We start from the raw sequence: 22,262 nt of genomic DNA, 5'->3' as shown, positions 1-22,262 counted from the left end.
CTGCCCTCCTTCTCCCCTCCTCTCCTGCCCTCCTTCTCCCCTCCTGCCCTCCTTTCTCCTCTCCTCTCCTGCCCTGCCCTCCTTCTCCCCTCCTCTCCTGCCCTGCCCTCCCCTCCTCTCCTGCCCTCCTTCTCCCCCTCCTCTCCTGCCCTCCTTCCTCCCTCTCCTGCCCTACTTCTCCCCTCCTCTCCTGCCCTCCCCTCCCCTCCTCTCCTGCCCTCCCCTCCTGCCCTCCCTCTCCCCTCCTCTCCTGCCCTCCCCTCCTCTCCTGCCCTCCCCTTTCTCTAGTCCTCAGTACTGAGCCATGCGGCTGGTATCCACTGTGGTCCCTCCTGAGCCAGCTGTATGGCATTGAACAGCTGCATACAGGCATCCTGCAGCTCCTCGTTGACTATGACGTGGTCGAAGTACTGACCGTACTTCCCCTCCATGAACCTGGCAGCATCCTCCATCTCCTCAAAGTCAACATCCTGAGGAGGAAGAGGAAGAGGGGTGGGGGGAAGGAGGGGCCAGGGAGGAGCGGAGGAGGGGCCAGGGAGGAGCGGAGGAGGGGCCAGGGAGGAGCGAAGGGAGGAGGGGCCAGGGAGGAGCGGAGGGAGGAGGGGCCAGGGAGGAGCGGCGGAGGGGCCAGGGAGGAGCAGAGGAGGGGCCAGGGAGGAGCGGAGGGAGGAGGGGCCAGGGGAGGAGGGGCCGGGAGGGAGGAGGGGCCAGGGAGGAGCGGAGGGAGGAGGGGCCAGGGAGGAGCGGCCAGGGAGGAGCGGGGAGGAGGGGCCAGGGAGGAGCGGAGGAGGGGCCAGGGAGGAGCGGAGGGAGGAGGGGCCAGGGAGGAGCGGAGGGAGGAGGGGCCAGGGAGGAGCAGAGAAGGGGCCAGACAGCATTATAGAAACAGAGGAACTCAAGCGACAGGTTTGATTATCCAAGACAGAATATGAGCAGAAGGGGTCAGTATAGTAGACTGTAATATATTTGAACAAACCATTATTAAGAAAACCTTCCTGAGTCGATGTCATGGACAGATCAGAGGATCCATAATGTTTTATCTATAGAGATGTGCATCTTTGGCCATGCAGTGCGCCTCGCAAAGTGACTGCTTGTCCTCGCTATGAAATGATCAACTCTACCCTGTATATCTAAAAACAAAACGCCCATATACACTGATTGTTTATAGGAGAACGACCAAAACTATTGCTGATGGCGAACCTGAGAAATTAAAATAAAATATATTGTAAAACCTCGTTCAGTAGGTTTCAGCCAGATGAAAGTTGTGTCCCCTCCTCTGCTCCTCCCTGGCCCCTCCTCCCTGGCCCCTCCTCCGCTCCTCCCTGGCCCCTCCTCTGCCCCTCCCTGGCCCCTCTTCTGCCCCTCCCTGGCCCCTCCTCCGCTCCTCCCTGGCCCCTCCTTCCCCCCACCCCTCTTCCTCTTCCTCCTCAGGATGTTGACTGTGTCTCAGTCAGATGTATTTTATTCTGGTAAAACATAGATAACAATAACCAATGAAATAGGTTGTCACTCAACTAATAAAGCCTGATATCCCACAAGCCATTTGAGGATTTCAATGCTGAAGGTGCTGCAAGATCAGGAACACGCCATCTTCCATTACCTGATGTTGGTCAGCGGGCCGAAGCTGGGCACAGCGCGCAGTATGACTAGGCTACTGATATTGGTTCAGCTTGCAAAATAACTTGTAGATCAATGGATGTCAATACATTTTTACATTTATATTTTTAGTCATTTAGTAGACGCTTCTTATCCAGAGCGACTTACAGTAGTGAATGCATACATTTCATACATTTTTTTTTCTTCTCCGTAGTGGTCCCCCCCGTGGGAATCGAACCCACAACCCTGGCGTTGCAAACACCATGCTCTACCAACTGAGCCGCACGGGACCACCAGTTACCGTACACGCAGTTCGACACTGAAGGAGAGGGACGCGTCAGTTTACACAAAAGATGAGGTATTTTCAGGGGAAACGTTAGAAAGAAAGTATGAGCAAAACATTTGATTAAATCTGCGATTTGTAACAGTACTATCTTAAATATTTGAATCGTGGATCGATGCGTACCGGGTGAATCTTTATAACTTTATAATTATCTACATCCCAAAAAAGGGATGGCAGTGACACCACACATTCATCTCACGTTAAAAGGTCTGTTGACAGCATAGCTGGTGATGAGGCGCGCATCCCTTCGCGTCTGTCTCAGTCGTTCTGGACTAGGAGGCTTTATAAACACGACGTAAGGCTTGAACATGTTATTCCTCACGGACAGGATGCTCTGAAAGACACAATGCATACACACATACTGTATGAAATAAACGGAGAAATGAATAAATGGTAGTTGTGTACAGTTGAAGTGGGAAGTTTACATACACTTAGGTTGGAGTCACTTAAAACACGTTTTTCAACCACTCCACACGTCTCTTGTTAATTAACAAACTATAGTTTTTAAAATTTAGTTAGGATATCTACTTTGTGCTTGACACAAGTCATTTTTCCAACAATTGTTTAGACAGGTTATTTCACTTATAATTCACTGTATCACAATTCCAGTGGGTCAGAAGTTTACATACACTAAGTTGACTGTGCCTTTAAACAGCTTGGAAAATTCCAGAAAATTATGTCATGGCTTTAGAAGCTTCTGATAGGCTAATTGACATCATTTGAGTCAATTGGAGGTGTACCTGTGGATGTAATTCAAGGCCTACCTTCAAACTCAGTGCCTCTTTGCTTGACATCATGGGAAAATCAAAAGAAATCAGCCAAGACCTCAGAAAAACAATTGTTGACCTCCACAAGTCTGGTTCATTCTTGGGAGCAATTTCCAAACGCCTGAAGGTACCACGTTCATCTGTACAAACAATAGTACTTAAGTTTAAACACCATGGGACCACGGAGCCGTCATACCGCTCAGGAAGGAGACCCGTTCTGTCTCCTAGAGATGAACGGACTTTGGTGCGAAAAGTGTACATCAATCCCAGAACAACAGCAAAGGACCTTGTGAAGATGCTGAAGGACACAGGTACAAAAGTATCTATATCCACAGTAAAATGAGTCCTATATCGACATAACCTGAAAGGCCGCTCAGCAAGGAAGAAGCCACTGCTCCAAAACCGCCATAAAAAAGCCAGACTACGTTTTACAACTGCACATGGGGACAAAGATTGTACTTTTTTTAGAAATGTCCTCTGGTCTGATGAAACAAAAATAGAACTGTTTGGCCATAATAACCATCGTTATGTTTGGAGGAAAAAGGGGGAGGCTTGCAAGACGAAGAACACCATCCCAACTGTGAAGCACGGGGGTGGCAGCATCATGTTGTGGGGGTGCTTTGCTACAGGAGGGACTGGTGCACTCCACAAAATAGATGGCATCATGAGGTAGGAAAATTATGTGGATATATTGAAGCAACATCTCAAGACATCAGTCAGGAAGTTAAAGCTTGGTCGCAAATGGGTCTTCCAAATGGACAATGACCCCAAGCATACTTCCAAAGTTGTGGCAAAATGGCTTAAGGACAACCAAGTCAAGGTATTGGAGTGGCCATCACAAAGCCCTGACCTCAATCCCATAGAAAATTGTGGGCAAAACTGAAAAGGTGTGTGCGAGCAAGGAGGCCTACAAACCTGACTCAGTTATACCAGCTCTGTCAGGAGGAATTGGCCAAAATTCACCCAACTTATTGTGGGAAGCTTGTGGAAGGCTACCCGAAACGTTTGACCCAAGTTAAACAATTTGAAGGCAATGCTACCAAATACTAATTGAGTGAATGTAAACTTCTGACCCACTGGGAATGTGATGAAAGCTGAAATAAATCATTCTCTCTACTATTATTCTGACATTTCACATTCTTAAAATAAAGTGGTGATCCTAACTGACCTAAGACAGGGAATATTTACTAGGATTAAATGTCAGGAATTGTGAAAAACTGAGTTTAAAATGTATTTGACTAAGGCGTATATAAACTTCCGACTTCAACTTAATTAGCAATTTAATTTTAAACCAACCCATTATAAAGTTACCATTACTCTTCAGTGTTAACAAATCCACAATTAATCATTTTTCCTACTGTGATATCGGTAGTGTAAAAACCTTTCTTTAGATACAGGATTATAACTTAGATACAGGAATATAACTTAGATACAGGAATATAACTTAGATACAGGAATATAACTTAGATACAGGAATATAACTTAGATACAGGATTATAACTTAGATACAGGATTATAACTTAGATACAGGAGTATAACTTAGATACAGGAATATAACTTAGATACAGGAATATAATTTAGATACAGGATTATAACTTAGATACAGGAGTATAACTTAGATACAGGAATATAACTTAGATACAGGATTATAACTTAGATACAGGAATATAACTTAGATACAGGAATATAACTTAGATACAGGAGTATAGGAATATAACTTAGATACAGGAATATAACTTAGATACAGGAGTATAGGAATATAACTTAGATACAGGAATATAACTTAGATACAGGAATATAACTTAGATATGGCAATATAACTTAGATACAGGAATATAACTTAGATACAGGAGTATAGGAATATAACTTAGATACAGGAATATAACTTAGATACAGGAATATAACTTAGATACAGGAATATAACTTAGATACAGGAATATAACTTAGATACAGGAGTATAGGAATATAACTTAGATACAGGATTATAACTTAGATACAGGAATATAACTTAGATACAGGAATATAACTTAGATACAGGAGTATAGGAATATAACTTAGATACAGGAATATAACTTAGATACAGGAATATAACTTAGATACAGGAATATAACTTAGATACAGGAATATAACTTAGATACAGGAATATAACTTAGATACGGGAATATAACTTAGATACGGGAATATAACTTAGATACGGGAATATAACTTAGATACAGGAATATAACTTAGATACAGGAGTATAGGAATATAACTTAGATACAGGAATATAACTTAGATACAGGAGTATAGGAATATAACTTAGATACAGGAATATAACTTAGATACAGGAATATAACTTAGATACAGGAATATAACTTAGATACGGGAATATAACTTAGATACAGGAATGTAACTTAGATACAGGAATATAACTTAGATACAGGAATATAACTTAGATACAGGAGTATAGGAATATAACTTAGATACAGGAATATAACTTAGATACAGGAATATAACTTAGATACAGGAATATAACTTAGATACAGGAGTATAGGAATATAACTTAGATACAGGAATATAACTTAGATACAGGAATATAACTTAGATACAGGAATATAACTTAGATACAGGAAACTTAGATACAGGAATATAACTTAGATACAGGAATATAACTTAGATACAGGAGTATAACTTAGATACAGGAGTATAGGAATATAACTTAGATACAGGAATATAACTTAGATACAGGAGTATAGGAATATAACTTAGATACAGGAATATAACTTAGATACAGGAATATAACTTAGATACAGGAACATAACTTAGATACGGGAATATAACTTAGATACGGGAATATAACTTAGATACAGGAATAGAACTTAGATACAGGAGTATAGGAATATAACTTAGATACAGGAATATAACTTAGATACAGGAATATAACTTAGATACAGGAATATAACTTAGATACAGGAGTATAACTTAGATACAGGAGTATAGGAATATAACTTAGATACAGGAATATAACTTAGATACAGGAATATAACTTAGATACAGGAGTATAACTTAGATACAGGAGTATAGGAATATAACTTAGATACAGGAATATAACTTAGATACAGGAATATAACTTAGATACAGGAATATAACTTAGATACAGGAATGTAACTTACATGTGGCTCCATGTCTATAACACACATCCTTCCACTGTCTATCACGACTTTGACAGCATCAATACTGGTCCCATACAGATGGCCTTTATATTCACCATACTCCAGGAACCTAGGACAGACCAAAGATACATTATAAAAATCGATTGACATGAACTATATTACAACCACTTATATAACAACTATGATAAACATATGAAATCCCCCCCCCCCCCAATGTATTCTGCTTCATCTCTTATGAAATGACTGTAAGGTCAACAGGAAACAGGAAGTAAGGTCAATCCTGCCATGTCGCAAAAGAGGTTTCTAACTCCAAAGGGTAATTTTGTTACGTTACAGCCTTATTCTAAAATGGATTAAATAAATAAAATCCCTCATCAATCTACACACAATGCCCCCATAATGACATCACAATACCCCATAATGACATCACAATACCCCATAATGACATCACAATACCCCAATAATGACAAAGATAAAACAGGTTTTTAGAAATGTTTGCAAATGTATAAAAATAAAAAATAGAAATACCTTATTAACATATTTATTTAGACCATTTGCTATGAGACTCGAAATTGAGCTCTGGTGCATCCTGTTTCCATTGATCATCCTTGAGATGTTTCTACAACTTGATTGGAGTCCACCTGTGGTAAATTCAATTGATTGGACGTGATTTGGAAAGGCACACACCTGTCTATATAAGGTCCCACAGTTGACAGTGCACGTCAGAGCAAAAACCAAGCCATGAGGTCGAAGGAATTGTCCAAAGAGCTTCAAGACAGGATTGTGTCGAGGCACAGATCTGGGGAAGGGTACCAAAACATTTCTGCAGCATTGAAGGGCCCCAAGAACACAGTGGCCTCCATCATTCTTAAATGGAAGAAGTTTGGAACCACCAAGGCTCTTCCTAGAGCTGGCCGCCCGGCCAAACTGAGCAATCAGGGGAGAAGGGCCTTGGTCATGGAGGTGACCAATGGTCACTCTGACAGAGTTCTAGAGTTCCTCTGTGGAGATGGGAGAACCTTCCAGAAGGAAAACCATCTCTGCAGCACTCCACCAATCAGGCCTAAAGTACTCTCAGACCGTGAGAAATAAGATTCTCTGGTCTAATGAAACCAAGATTGAACTCTTCGGCCTGAATGCCAAGCGTCACGTCTGGAGGAAACCTGGCACCATCCCTATGGTGAAGCATGGTGGTGGCAGCATCATGCTGTGGGGATGTTTTTCAGCGGAAAGGACTGGGAGACTAGTCAGGATCAAGGGAAAGACGAACGGAGCAAAGTACAGAGAGATCCTTGATGAAAACCTGCTCCAGAGCTCTCAGGACCTGACTGGAGCGAAGGTTCACCTTCCAACAGGACAACGACCCTAAGCACACAGCCAAAACAACGCAGGAGTGGCTTCAGGACATGTCTCTGAATGTCCTTGAGTGGCCCAGCCAGAGCCCGGACTTGAACCTGATCGAACATCTCTGGAGAGACCTGAAAATAGCTGTGATGACCTCCCTACAACGCCTGGGCATGCTCCTGATGAGGTGGAGGATGGTCTCCTGAGGGATCTCCTCCCAGACCTGGACTAAAGCATCCGCCAACTCCTGGACAGTCTGTGGTGCAACGTGGCGTTGGTGGATGGAGCGAGACATGATGTCCCAGATGTGCTCAATTGGATTCAGGTCTGGGGAACGGGCAGGCCAGTCCATAGCATCAATGCCTTCCTCTTGCAGGAACTGCTGACACTCCAGCCACATGAGGTCTAGCATTGTCTTGCATTAGGAGGAACCCAGGGCCAACCGCACCAGCATATGGTCTCACAAGGGTTCTGAGGATCTCATCTCGGTACCTAATGGCAGTCAGGCTACCTCTGGCGAGCACATGGAGGGCTGCCCCCCAAAGAAATGCCACCCCACACCATGACTGACCCACCGCCAAACCGGTCATGCTGGAGGATGTTGCAGGCAGCAGAACGTTCTCCACGGCGTCTCCAGACTCTGTCACGTCTGTCACGTGCTCAGTGTGAACCTGCTTTCATCTGTGAAGAGCACAGGGCGCCAGTGGCGAATTTGCCAATCTTGGTGTTCTCTGGCAAATGCCAAACGTCCTGCACGGTGTTGGGCTGTAAGCACAACCCCCACCTGTGGACGTCGGGCCCTCATACCACCCTCATGGAGTCTGTTTCTGACCGTTTGAGCAGACACATGCACATTTGTGGCCTGCTGGAGGTCATTTTGCAGGGCTCTGGCAGTGCTTCTCCTGCTCCTCCTTGCACAAAGGCGGAGGTAGCGGTCCTGCTGCTGGGTTGTTGCCCTCCTATGGCCTCCTCCACATCTCCTGATGTACTGGCCTGTCTCCTGGTAGCGCCTCCATGCTCTGGACACTACGCTGACAGACACAGCAAACCTTCTTACCACAGCTCGCATTGATGTGCCATCCTGGATGAGCTGCACTACCTGAGCCACTTGTGTGGGTTGTAGACTCCGTCTCATGCTACCACTAGAGTGAAAGCACCGCCAGCATTCAAAAGTGACCAAAACATCAGCCAGGAAGCATAGGAACTGAGAAGTGGTCTGTGGTCACCACCTGCAGAACCACTCCTTTATTGGGGGTGTCTTGCTTATTGCCTATAATTTCCACCTGTTGTCTATTCCATTTGCACAACAGCATGTGAAATGTATTGTCAATCAGTGTTGCTTCCTAAGTGGACAGTTTGATTTCACAGAAGTGTGATTGACTTGGAGTTACATTGTGTTGTTTAAGTGTTCCCTTTATTTTTTTGAGCAGTGTATATCAAGCAAAAACAGGATTGTCTCCTCTATGTATGTGTGCATTTTTTTTTTACGTTTGCAAACATTTCTAAAAACCTGTTTTTGCTTTGTCATTATGGGGTATTGTGTGTAGATTGATAACGAATAATTGAATCCATTTTAGAATAAGGTTGTAGCGTAACAAAATGTGGGAAAAAGGGAAGGGGTTCCGAAAGCACCGTATAATATTTTACATTTGAGTCACGTAACAGACGCTCCTATCCGGTACGAGTTACATGAGCAATTAGCGTTAACAGATATCTACAGATTTTTCACCTTGTCGGCTCAGGGATTCGAACCAGCGACCTTTCGCTTACTGACCCAATGCTCTTAACCGCTAGTCTAAGAGTCCCGTGTGGCTCAGTTGGTAAAGCATGGTGTTTGCAACGACAGGGTTGTGGGTTCGATTCCCACGGGGTGCCAGTACGGAAAGAAATGTATGAAATGTATGCATTCGCTATTGTAAATCGCTCTGGATAAGAGCGACTGCTAAATGACTCAAATGTAAATGTAAGAGGCTAGGCTACTTGTAAATGATTAGAACTAACAGGAAAACAAAATCACTAGCATTACCTGTGGTTACACACCATGTAATCAAACAGCTCTTTGGTGACAAAGTTATATTCTTTTCCAGTCTCCTCTCCATCTCTGGCTGGTCGTGTTGTGTCTGAGGACGATTAAAGAAAACCCATCAATACAGAATTACAACCAACCTGTATCCCATCACAGCACAACATAGAGGACAATCTCTAGAAACATTCAACCTAATAACATCAGTCAGAACAGAGTCCAGTTATGTGACAACATAAAATGCCATAGAGGAGACATAGAGGATACATAGAGGAGACATACAGTACAGAGATACATAGAGGAGACATAGAGTACAGAGATACATAGAGGAGACATAGAGGAGACATACAGTACAGAGATACATAGAGGAGACATAGAGGAGACATACAGTACAGAGATACATAGAGGAGACATAGAGGAGACATACAGTACAGAGATACATAGTGGAGACATACAGGATGTCTGAGTGTTGGAGTGTTCCCCTGGCTATCTGTAAATGATGTCTGAGTGTTGGAGTGTTCCCCTGGCTATCTGTAAATGATGTCTGAGTGTTGGAGTGTTGGAGTGTACCCCTGGCTATCTGTAAATGATGTCTGAGTGTTGGAGTGTTCCCCTGGCTATCTGTAAATGATGTCTGAGTGTTGGAGTGTTCCCCTGGCTATCTGTAAATGATGTCTGAGTGTTGGAGTGTTCCCCTGGCTATCTGTAAATGATGTCTGAGTGTTGGAGTGTACCCCTGGCTATCTGTAAATGATGTCTGAGTGTTGGAGTGTTCCCCTGGCTATCTGTAAATGATGTCTGAGTGTTGGAGTGTTCCCCTGGCTATCTGTAAATGATGTCTGAGTGTTGGAGTGTTCCCCTGGCTATCTGTAAATTATGTCTGAGTGTTGGAGTGTTCCCCTGGCTATCTGTAAATGATGTCTGAGTGTTGGAGTGTTCCCCTGGCTATCTGTAAATGATGTCTGAGTGTTGGAGTGTTCCCCTGGCTATCTGTAAATGATGTCTGAGTGTTGGAGTGTGTCCCCTGGCTATCTGTAAATGATGTCTGAGTGTTGGAGTGTTGCCCCTGGCTATCTGTAAATGATGTCTGAGTGTTGGAGTGTACCCCTGGCTATCTGTAAATGATGTCTGAGCGTTGGAGTGTTCTCCCTGGCTATCTGTAAATAATGTCTGAGTGTTGGAGTGTTCCCCTGGCTATCTGTAAATGATGTCTGAGTGTTGGAGTGTTCCCCTGGCTATCTGTAAATGATGTCTGAGTGTTGGAGTGTTCCCCTGGCTGTCTGTAAATGATGTCTGAGTGTTGGAGTGTACCCCTGGCTATCTGTAAATGATGTCTGAGTGTTGGAGTGTACCCCTGGCTATCTGTAAATGATGTCTGAGTGTTGGAGTGTTCCCCTGGCTATCCATACATTTTAAAAACAAGAAAATTGTGCCGTCTGCTTTGCTTAATAGAAGGAATTTGAAATGATTTATACTTTTACTTTAGATACTTAAGTATATTTAAAACCAAATACTTTTAGACTTTTCTACAAGTAGTATTTTCCTGAGTAACTTTCTATGGAGGTATCTATACTTTTACTCCAGTGTGATAATTGGATCCTTTTCCCCCCACTGAATATAAACATAGGATACTAGACACTACAGATGGAATATAAACATATGATACTAGACACTACAGATGGAATATAAACATATGATACTGGACACTACAGATGGATTATAAACATATCATGGAATATAAACATATACTAGACACTACAGATGGATTATAAACATATGATACTAGACACTACAGATGGATTATAAACATATCATGGAATATAAACATATACTAGACACTACAGATGGAATATAAACATATGATACTAGACACTACAGATGGAATATAAACATATGATACTGGACACTACAGATGGAATATAAACATATGATGGAATATAAACATAGGATACTAGACACTACAGATGGAATATAAACATAGGATACTAGACACTACAGATGGAATATAAACATATGATACTGGACACTACAGATGGAATATAAACATATGATGGAATATAAACATAGGATACTAGACACTACAGATGGAATATAAACATAGGATACTAGACACTACAGATGGATTATAAACATATGATACTGGACACTACAGATGGAATATAAACATATGATGGAATATAAACATAGGATACTAGACACTACAGATGGAATATAAACATATGATACTGGACACTACAGATGGAATATAAACATATGATGGAATATAAACATATGATACTAGACACTACAGATGGAATATAAACATAGGATACTAGACACTACAGATGGATTATAAACATACGAGGCACAGCTCCCTGGAAGGTGTGTGGGTTGAGTTTGATCAGTCTTTTCCTCAGCTCATTCACCCCTACACCAGAAGGACCTGTGGAAACACACTGTGTCAGTCCTACACCAGAAGGACCTGTGGAAACACACTGTGTCAGTCCTACACCAGAAGGACCTGTGGAAACACACTGTGTCAGTCCTACACCAGAAGGACCTGTGGAAACACACTGTGTCAGTCCTACACCAGAAGGACCTGTGGAAACACACTGTGTCAGTCCTACACCACTACACAGTACAGTAGTGATACCCCCAATCTATAAGCTGTGTGTGTGTGTGTGTTTCTGTTTCCCTGTGACAACGGACAATAACAAATCATTTATTATCATCGTCTTCTTCCGATACAGAATATAAACAATGTTATAAAGCAGTGAAGCTCCTCACCTACGAGGACGATCAGTCTGTGCGGGTCGTCAGGTCGTCTCTGGTAGGCGATCACCTCTTCATAGGGGCTGGACAGAGCCGAGGTGTTGGGGGAACAGGAGTAGCAGGACTGGCGACGCTTACGGTGGGTCATCCTCCGCCACAGACGGAAGCTACGCCGGAATCCCGCTGGAAACAACGATCGACAATAACAACAACATAAACGACTACAAGATTAACATCATCAACAACAACGACGACAACAACAACAACATAAACGACTACAAGATTAACATCATCAACAACAACAATAACAGCAACATAAACGACTACAAGATTAACATCATCAACAACAACGACGACAACAACAACAACATAAACGACTACAAGATTAACAACAACAACAACAATAATAACAACAACATAAACGACTACAAGATTAACATCATCAACAACAACAACAATAACAACAACATAAACGACTACAAGATTAACAACAACAACAACAACAATAACAACAACATAAACGACTACAAGATTAACAACAACAACAACAACAATAACAACAACATAAACGACTACAAGATTAACAACAACAACAATAACAACAACATAAACGACTACAAGATTAACATCATCAACAACAACAACAACAACAACAACAACAACAACAACAATAACAACAACATAAACGACTACAAGATTAACAACATCAACAACAACAACAACAACAATAACAACAACAACAACAACAACAACATAAACGACTACAAGATTAACAACAACATCAACAACAAAAGCTGTAAATCTATGGTGCGATCATCGTTAGCTTACAAAAAAGAAGAATGATTGATTATTAATAAAAAAAGTGTCAATGAAATTGTCAATCAAAAAACAGCTTACAGATGTAGATGCCATCCATCATATGTGTTCGTTCTTCAGCCTCTTCGGAATACACTGGAAAAAAAACGTATTACAATATTATTATATACTGTGCCTTCAGAAAGGATTCATACCCCTTGACTTACTCCACATTTTGTTGTGTTACAGCCTTGAATTCAAAATTGAATAAATAAATAAATGGAAAGCAGAATGAACCAGGTTTTCCTCTAGGATGTTGCCTGTGCTTAGCTCCATTCTGTTTATTTTTTTATCCTGAAAAACTCTCCAGTCCTTAACGAATACAAGCATACCCATAACATGAGAGCGGTACTCAGTAAAGTGTTGTATTGTAATTTCCTCCAAACAAGTGAATTTCTTTGCCACGTTTTTCTGTTGTTGCAAATTTTACTTTAGTGCCTTTCAACAACAAAAAATATCTAAAAACATAATTCCACTTTGACATTATGGAGTATTGTGTGTGTGGGTTATTGACCCCCCCGTAAAATCTACATATAATCCATTTTAAATTCAGGCTGTAACACAACAAAATGTGGACAAAAAAATCAAGGGGTGTGAATACTTTATGAAGGCACTGTATTGTCCTCTTCTGAATACACTGGGAAAATTAATTATAATATTATTTCATAGTCTCCAAACCAAGAGAATACAGGCAAATAACTACTATAGTAAATAGTCAAATGATTAAAAAAAAAATTGACAAAACGATTCACAGCAAGAAATATGAATTGGTATATTGACCTTCTCGGAGGTCGTCTAGAATATCACAACGGTGGAGAATAAAGAGAAGAAAACCGCCATGAACAACAATCTCAGTCTTTTCACCGTACAGCTGAACCACAATAGATACTAATTAACACTACATTGAAAGAAAACAGATAAATCTATCAAAACCATGACTCTGTAAAGACTTATCTACCAGATTCAAAATCTTCTTCATCTATAGAAAGACAGATATAAAAAAATAAAAGTGTTAATTCACTGCCTGTTATTACGTAGCAATAGTAGTTAGTATATAACAGATTATTATAAGATATGAAATGGAATGAGGGCGATATGGTTACCTGCCATGGTAAAATTCCCATTGTTGGTCTTAACGTTGTCCTCTGGAAGAGAAAACAGCAGGTCCAGGGTCAAACAGAGATTCTGCTACTGTCTAGATCAAGACAAATCCAAGTCCCCCCCCCCTCCCTCCCCCCTCTGTATTGTACATACCATCACCAGCCATGCTTACTTAGGGTCATCAGAGAAGACAAAAGGAAACAAACCTTGTGTTAAGACATTTGGACAACCTGACTGAAACACCAAACACGCAACAGTGGGTGAAGCTTTTTTTTTGGTCCTTATTTTACAGAAGCCCTATGCATCTTATTTGTAATTCATACTATAGAGTGTTGTGACTTTGGCTATGGATAGTTAAGATCATTTACTGAACAACGACTTGAATAATTAAAATGTATTTGATTTGTTTAATTCATTTGTTTATCCTTTCCATATTAACTGAAGAGGGGCACCATTAAGGGTTTTGACGTAGAGAGACCCCTTGATTTAACTGTATCAGTAGTTATCATTAACATTTACAACAATAGTCTTAACAGTGAATTTACACAGGGGATCAGGTCTTTCACGTGACACAAAGGGAAGTGTTGAAATCACGCGAGAATTCGTTAAGGGCGGGGGACTTACGTCGTGAGAGAGTTTCTCTCTTTCTTTTGAATTAACCCATCAGGGTAATTATTTTCGCTGAGAAAACTCAGGAAATGAGAACAGGAAATGAGCGTGTGCTCGTTATGGCATTTTCAGACCTCACGGTGGAGGCAATACCGTTGTTTTATAGCTCAATGGATATACAGTTACCGGTCAATAGTTTGGACACACCTACTCATTCAAGGGTTTTTCTTTATTTTTACTATTTTCTACATTGTAGAATAATAGTGAAGACATCAAAACTATGAAATAACACATATGGAATCATATAGTAACCAAAAAAGTGTTAAACAAATCAAAATATATTTTATATTTGAGATTCTTCAAATAGCCACCCTTTGCCTTGATGACAGCTTTGCACACTCTTGGCATTCTCTCAACCAGCTTCATGAGGTAGTCACCTGGAATGCGTTTCAATTAACAGGTGTGCCTTCTTAAAAGCTAACTTGTGGAAATTCTTTCCTTCTTAATGCGTTTGAGCCAATCAGTTGTGTTGTGACAAGGTAAGGGTGGTATACAGAAAATAGCCCTATTTGGTAAAAGACCAAGTCCATATTATGGCAAGAACAGCTCAAATAAGTAAAGAGAAATGACAGTCCATCATTACTTTAAGACATGAAGGTCACTTTAAGACAAGAACTTTGACAGTTTCTTCAAGTGCAGTCGCAAAAACCATCATGCTCTATGATGAAACTGGCTCTCATGAGGACCGCCACAGGAAAGGAAGACCCAGAGTTCCCTCTGCTGCAGAGGATAAGTTTATTAGAGTTACCAGTCTCAGAAATTGCAGCCCAAATAAATGCTTCACAGAGTTCACATCTCAACATCAACATCTCAACATCAACTGTTCAGTGGTGACTGCATGAATCAGACCTTCATGGTCGAATTGCTGCAAAGAAACCACTACTAAAGGACACCAATAAGAAGAGACTTGCTTGAGCCAAGAAACACAAGCAATGGACATTAGACAGGTGGACATTTGTCCTTTGGTCTGGAGTCCAAATGGGAGATTTTTGGTTCCAACCGCCGTGTCTTTGTGAGACGCGGTGTGCGTTAACGGATGGTCACCACATGTGTATTTCCAACCGTGAAGCACGGAGGAGGAGGTGTGATGGTGTGGGGGTGCTTTGCTGGTGACACTCTACGTGATTTATTTAGAATTCAATGCACACTTAACCAGCATGGCTACCACAGCATTCTGCAGTGATACGCCTTCTCATCTGGTTTGCGTTTAGTGGGATTATCATTTGTTTTTCAACAGGACAATGACCCAACACACCTCCAGGCTGTGTAAGGGCTATTTGCCCAAGAAAGAGAGTGATGGAGCGCTGCATCAGATGACCTGGCCTCCACAATCCCCCGACCTCAACCAAATTGAGATGGTTTGGGATGAGTCGGACCGCAGAGAGAAGGAAAAGCAGCCATCAAGTGCTCAGCATATGTGGGAACTCCTTCAAAACTGTTGGGAAAGCATTCCTCATGAAGCTGGTTGAGAGAATGCCAAGAGTGAGAAAAACTGTCATCAAGGCAAACAGTGGCTATTTGAAGAATCTCAAATATAAAATGTTTTTTTTTTATTTGTTTAACACTTTTTTTGGTTACTACATGATTACATATGTGTTATTTCATAGTTGTGATGTCTTCACCATTATTTTACAATGTAGAAAATACCAACCCTTAGTAAACCTTTGGAAAAAATATTGTTTGACTAGATACAATGCTATTTTACAGTAAACACAGACTTTCAGCATGCCTACAGGGAAGGGCTTTCAACATGCACGGCACTTACACAAATGGCTGATGATTGGCTGATAGAAATTGATGATAAAACGAGGGGGGCTGTCTTGTTAGACTGTTTTGTTAGACTTCAGTGCGGCTTTTGACTAACAGCTTATCGATCATAGTCTGCTGCTGGAAAAACATATATGTTATGGCTTTATAACCACCTGTTATATTGTGGATAAAGAGTTACCTGTCTAACAGAACACAGAGGGTGTTCTTTAATGGAAGCCTCTCCAACATAATCCAGGTAGAATCAGGCATTCCCCAGGGCAGCTCTCTAGGCCCCTTTACTTTTTACATGTTTTACTAATGACAGTGTGTCTATGTATGCGGATGACTCAACACTATACACGTCAGCTACTACAGCGAGTGAAAATCACTGTGACACTTAACAAAGAGCTGGAGTCAGTTTAAGAATGGGTAGTCCTAAATATTCCAAAAACTAAAAGCATTGTATTTGGGACAAATCATTCACTAAACCCTAAACCTCAACTAAAATCTTGTAATAAATAATGTGGAAATTGAGCAAGTTGAGGTGACTAAACTGCTTGGAGTAACCCTGGATTGTAAACTGTCATGGTCAAAATATATTGATACAACAGTAGCTAAGATGGGGAGAAGTCTGTCTATAATAAAGCACTGCTCTGCCTTCTTAACAACACTATCAACAAGGCAGGTCCTACAGGCCCTAGTTTCTACCTTCTTAAACAACACTATCAACAAGGCAGGTCCTGCAGGCCCTAGTTTTGTCACACCTGGACTACTGTTCAGTCGTGTGGTCAGTTACAAACAAAGAGGGACTTAGGAAAATTACAATTGTCTCAGAACAGGGCAGCACGGCCGGCCCTTAAATATACAAGGAGAGCTAAAATGAATGACATGGATGTCAATCTCTCCTGGTTCAAAGTAGAGGAAAGCAGTAAGATTGGATTTAAAACAGATAAAAATGCACCTTATGGGACAGCGGGGACTTTGAAGAGACACACACAGGTACAGACACACACACACATACACATGCTAACACACACACTATACACATGTATGTTGTATTGTAGATATGTGGTAGTTGAGGTCTGAGGTAACACACTTAATGTATTGTGAAAAGTGTTATGAAATGTAATGTCATGTAATATTTTTAATTGTATAAAACTGCCTTAATGTTGCTGGACCCCAGGAGGAGTAGCTGCTGCCTTGGCAGGAACTAATGGGGATCCATAATAAACCCCAGGAAGAGTAGCTGCTGCCTTGGCAGGAACTAATGGGGATCCATAATAAACCCCAGGAAGAGTAGCCGCTGCCTTGACAGGAACTAATGGGGATCCATAATAAACCCCAGGAAGAGTAGCTGCTGCCTTGGCAGGAACTAATGGGGATCCATAATAAACCCCAGGAAGAGTAGCTGCTGCCTTGGCAGGAACTAATGGGGATCCATAATAAACCACAGGAAGAGTAGCTGCTGCCTTGGCAGGAACTAATGAGGATCCATAATAAACCCCAGGAAGAGTAGCTGCTGCCTTGACAGGAACTAATGGGGCTCCTTAATAATTACAGCTAGACTTGTGGGCATTAAAACAGAGTGTATAGTATAGGTGATACTACAGGTGTACAGACAGTCTATAGGTGTACAGACAGTCTATAGGTGATACCATAGGTGTACAGACAGTCTATAGGTGATACTATAGGTGTACAGACAGTCTATAGGTGATACTATAGGTGTACAGACAGTCTATAGGTGATACTACAGGTGTACAGACAGTCTATAGGTGATACTATAGGTGTACAGACAGTCTATAGGTGATACTATAGGTGTACTGACAGTCTATAGGTGATACTATGGTATACTGACAGTCTATAGGTGATACTACAGGTGTACAGACAGTCTATAGGTGTATAGACAGTCTATAGGTGATACTATAGGTGTACAGACAGTCTATAGGTGATACTATAGGTGTACAGACAGTCTATAGGTGATACTACAGGTGTACAGACAGTCTATATGTGATACTATAGGTGTAAAGACAGTCTATAGGTGTACAGACAGTCTATAGGTGATACTATAGGTGTACAGACAGTCTATAGGTGTACAGACAGTCTATAGGTGATACTACAGGTGTACAGACAGTCTATAGGTGTACAGACAGTCTATAGGTGATACTACAGGTGTACAGACAGTCTATAGGTGATACTATAAGTGTACAGACCGTCTATAGGTGTACTGACATCCTATAGGTGATACTATAGGTGTACAGACAGTCTATAGGTGATACTATAGGTGTACAGAGAGTCTATAGGTGTACAGACAGTCTATAGGTGATACCATAGGTGTACAGACAGTCTATAGGTGATACTATAGGTGTACAGACAGTCTATAGGTGATACTATAGGTGTACAGACAGTCTATAGGTGATACTATAGGTGTACAGACAGTCTATAGGTGATACTATAGGTGTACTGACAGTCTATAGGTGATACTACAGGTGTACAGACAGTCTATAGGTCATACTACAGGTGTACCTACAGTCTATAGGTGATACTATAGGTGTACAGACAGTCTATAGGTGATACTATAGGTGTACAGACAGTCTATAGGTGATACTATAGGTGTACAGACAGTCTATAGGTGATACTACAGGTGTACAGACAGTCTATAGGTGATACTATAGGTGTACAGACAGTCTATAGGTGATACTATAGGTGTACAGACAGTCTATAGGTGATACCATAGGTGTACAGACAGTCTATAGGTGATACTATAGGTGTACAGACAGTCTATAGGTGATACTACAGGTGTACAGACAGTCTATAGGTGATACTATAGGTGTACAGACAGTCTATAGGTGATACTACAGGTGTACAGACAGTCTATAGGTGATACTACAGGTGTACAGACAGTCTACAGGTGATACTACAGGTGTACAGACAGTCTATAGGTGATACTACAGGTGTACAGACAGTCTACAGGTGATACTACAGGTGTACAGACAGTCTATAGGTGATACTACAGGTGTACAGACAGTCTATAGGTGATACTATAGGTGTACAGACAGTCTATAGGTGATACTATAGGTGTACAGACAGTCTATAGGTGATACTACAGGTGTACAGACAGTCTACAGGTGATTACTACAGGTGTACAGACAGTCTATAGGTGATACTATAGGTGTACAGACAGTCTATAGGTGATACTATAGGTGTACAGACAGTCTACAGGTGATACTACAGGTGTACAGACAGTCTATAGGTGATACTACAGGTGTACAGACAGTCTACAGGTGATACTACAGGTGTACAGACAGTCTATAGGTGATACTACAGGTGTACAGACAGTCTACAGGTGATACTATAGGTGTACAGACAGTCTATAGGTGATACTATAGGTGTACAGACAGTCTATAGGTGATACTACAGGTGTACAGACAGTCTACAGGTGATACTACAGGTGTACTGACAGTCTATAGGTGATACTACAGGTGTACTGACAGTCTATAGGTGATACTACAGGTGTACAGACAGTCTACAGGTGATACTACAGGTGTACAGACAGTCTAAGAGTAGGATGTTAGTGCTGTTACTCACAGGGTTTGATGCAGGTGTGGGCCTGGAAAGGCTGTGACCACCATGTCTCTCTCTGTTTGCTACACAATGGAGACCAGAGAGGTCAGGGGGTTAAACCAACAAACAACAACAACAAAATCCCTGAAACTTCAGTCGATCTCAGATCGATTGTCTGCGTAGCCTAGGTAACCTACCTTTCCATGTAAAACGGGCAGTTTTTTATATATATATATATATATATATATATATATATATATATAGAAATGTCATTATATCTGAGTTGGGTTTTTTGGCCTGAAAATGACTTCTTCCATGCTCTGACAGATGGCGCTGTAACCTAGTAGCTGCTGGTATGAGGCCTTGATTCAGACGGTCGCTGTGCTCCACTCTCTCAATTCGAATCTACGTTCACGGTACATGCTTGAAAACGTCGACATGAACAATCCCATGATTGAAACTTAATGAGAATGAGGGGGGGAGAAAGAAAAAAAAACTCTGAACGTCGTGAATGGATACCAGGTGACCATCTGGAGCAGGACGGCACCTCACAGGTTTCCATGGGAAACTGATCAGTTTCATCAGCTGGTCTCAGACGATTCCGCAGGTGAAGAAGCCGGATGTGGAGGTCCTTGGCTGGTGTGGTTGGGAGGCAGGTTGGACGTACTAACAAATTCTCTAAAACGACACACGGAGACGGCTTAAGGTAGAGTAATGAACATTCAATTCTCTGGCTACAGCTCTGGTGGAAATTCCTGCGGTCAGCATGCCAATTGCACGCTCCCTCAAAAACTTGAGACATCTGTGGCATTGTGTTGTGTGGCAAAATTGCACATTTTAGACTGGCCATTTAGTGCCCCCAGCACAAGGTGCACCTGTGTAATGATCCTGCTCTTTAATCAGCTTCTTGATTATGCCACACCTGTTAGGTGGATGGATTATTTTGGGAGAGGAGAAATGCTCACTAACAGGGATGTAATGTGTTCACTAAATTTTAGAAAAATAAGCTTTTTATTTCTGCACGTGAAATATGGGACAAACAATTTACATGCTGTGTTTATAGTTTTGGTCAGTATATATGACAGAAATCCGTCGCACTGACGGACGTGTACTTCTTGTCGTGGAAAATTGCAAGATTATGTTATAACGCTTGTATTGTATTATAATGGTTGTTTTATTCGACAGAATAGAGTATTCTGTTAACTATTGTGTGTGTGTGTTCTACTGAGGATGGGGCCTCTATGAGATAACACTGACAGAGGAGATTTACGATGTCTTTGGGTAATAAAACCTAAAGAGCATTCCAGAGGACATAGAGCTAATGGTTCTGTTCTATACCGTACCAGGGAGAGACGGGTCCAGTTTGGAGTAGGAGGACCAGACACTGGTCTGTTCTATACCGTACCAGGAAGAGACGGGTCCAGTTTGGAGTAGGAGGACCAGACACTGATCTGTTCTATACCGTACCAGGGAGAGACGGGTCCAGTTTGGAGTAGGAGGACCAGACACCGGTCTGTTCTATACCGTACCAGGGAGAGACGGGTCCAGTTTGGAGTAGGAGGACCAGACACCGGTCTGTTCTATACCGTACCAGGGAGAGACGGGTCCAGTTTGGAGTAGGAGGACCAGACACTGGTCTGTTCTATACCGTACCAGGGAGAGACGGGTCCAGTTTGGAGTAGGAGGACCAGACACCGGTCTGTTCTATACCGTACCAGGGAGAGACGGGTCCAGTTTGGAGTAGGAGGACCAGACACTGGTCTGTTCTATACCGTACCAGGGAGAGACGGGTCCAGTTTGGAGTAGGAGGACCAGACACTGGTCTGTTCTATACCGTACCAGGGAGAGACGGATCCAGTTTGGAGTAGGAGGACCAGACACTGGTCTGTTCTATACCGTACCAGGGAGAGACGGGTCCAGTTTGGAGTAGGAGGACCAGATACTGGTCTATACAATGAAAACTGTTGACACAGCAGTTGCTGTCTGCTATGTATTAATAGATATCTTTCATACAAATCTTAAAACCTGGTGACCCATTCAATGTATCTGTTGTTCGTCATGTAGGTTGAGAGGGGTGTATCTTGGCTATAAAAGATCTTTGTACTTTTGTGTTGTCACTTTTCAACGGTTCATTAGAAATGGTGAATTGTTGAAAGTCAAGTGCTTTTGCAAAGCTCTTCTTATTAAAGATGTAGTTTAACAATGTTTTCGAATTGTAATTTTGTAAATTGTAAATATTTTCTGAACGTCACGCGCCGATGTAAAATGCTGTTTTTATATATAAATATGAACTTTATCGAACAAAAAATGCATGTATTGTGTAACATGATGTCCTAGGAGTGTTATCTGAT

At 41.7% G+C, this 22,262-nt stretch overlaps 1 protein-coding gene across 3 annotated transcripts in view; it reads right to left on the bottom strand.

The window, feature by feature from the left end:
• Positions 1–256: 256 nt before the first annotated feature.
• LOC106582575 (MAGUK p55 subfamily member 4) overlaps positions 257–22,262 on the bottom strand; it is a 43,599-nt gene continuing 21,593 nt past the window's right edge. Inside the window, exons 10-21 of one of the 3 annotated variants that reach the window (XM_045712938.1) lie at positions 19,936–19,994; positions 14,086–14,103; positions 13,935–13,976; positions 13,790–13,810; positions 13,612–13,626; positions 12,874–12,927; positions 11,992–12,159; positions 11,567–11,647; positions 9,229–9,322; positions 5,859–5,967; positions 2,139–2,273; positions 257–470 (exon numbers count right to left, since the gene is read on the bottom strand). In XM_045712938.1, the coding sequence (XP_045568894.1) occupies positions 285–470; positions 2,139–2,273; positions 5,859–5,967; positions 9,229–9,322; positions 11,567–11,647; positions 11,992–12,159; positions 12,874–12,927; positions 13,612–13,626; positions 13,790–13,810; positions 13,935–13,976; positions 14,086–14,103; positions 19,936–19,994 (982 nt within the window). In that variant the 3' untranslated portion in view covers positions 257–284. The remainder of the gene's footprint in view (positions 471–2,138; positions 2,274–5,858; positions 5,968–9,228; positions 9,323–11,566; positions 11,648–11,991; positions 12,160–12,873; positions 12,928–13,611; positions 13,627–13,789; positions 13,811–13,934; positions 13,977–14,085; positions 14,104–19,935; positions 19,995–22,262) is intronic. The other 2 variants (XM_045712936.1, XM_045712937.1) reach the window with 2 other exon arrangements.

The sequence above is a fragment of the Salmo salar genome, unplaced genomic scaffold, assembly GCF_905237065.1.
Source record: "Salmo salar unplaced genomic scaffold, Ssal_v3.1, whole genome shotgun sequence".
Lineage (NCBI taxonomy): Eukaryota > Metazoa > Chordata > Actinopteri > Salmoniformes > Salmonidae > Salmo > Salmo salar.
This window is presented reverse-complemented; position numbering and strand designations above follow the sequence as displayed.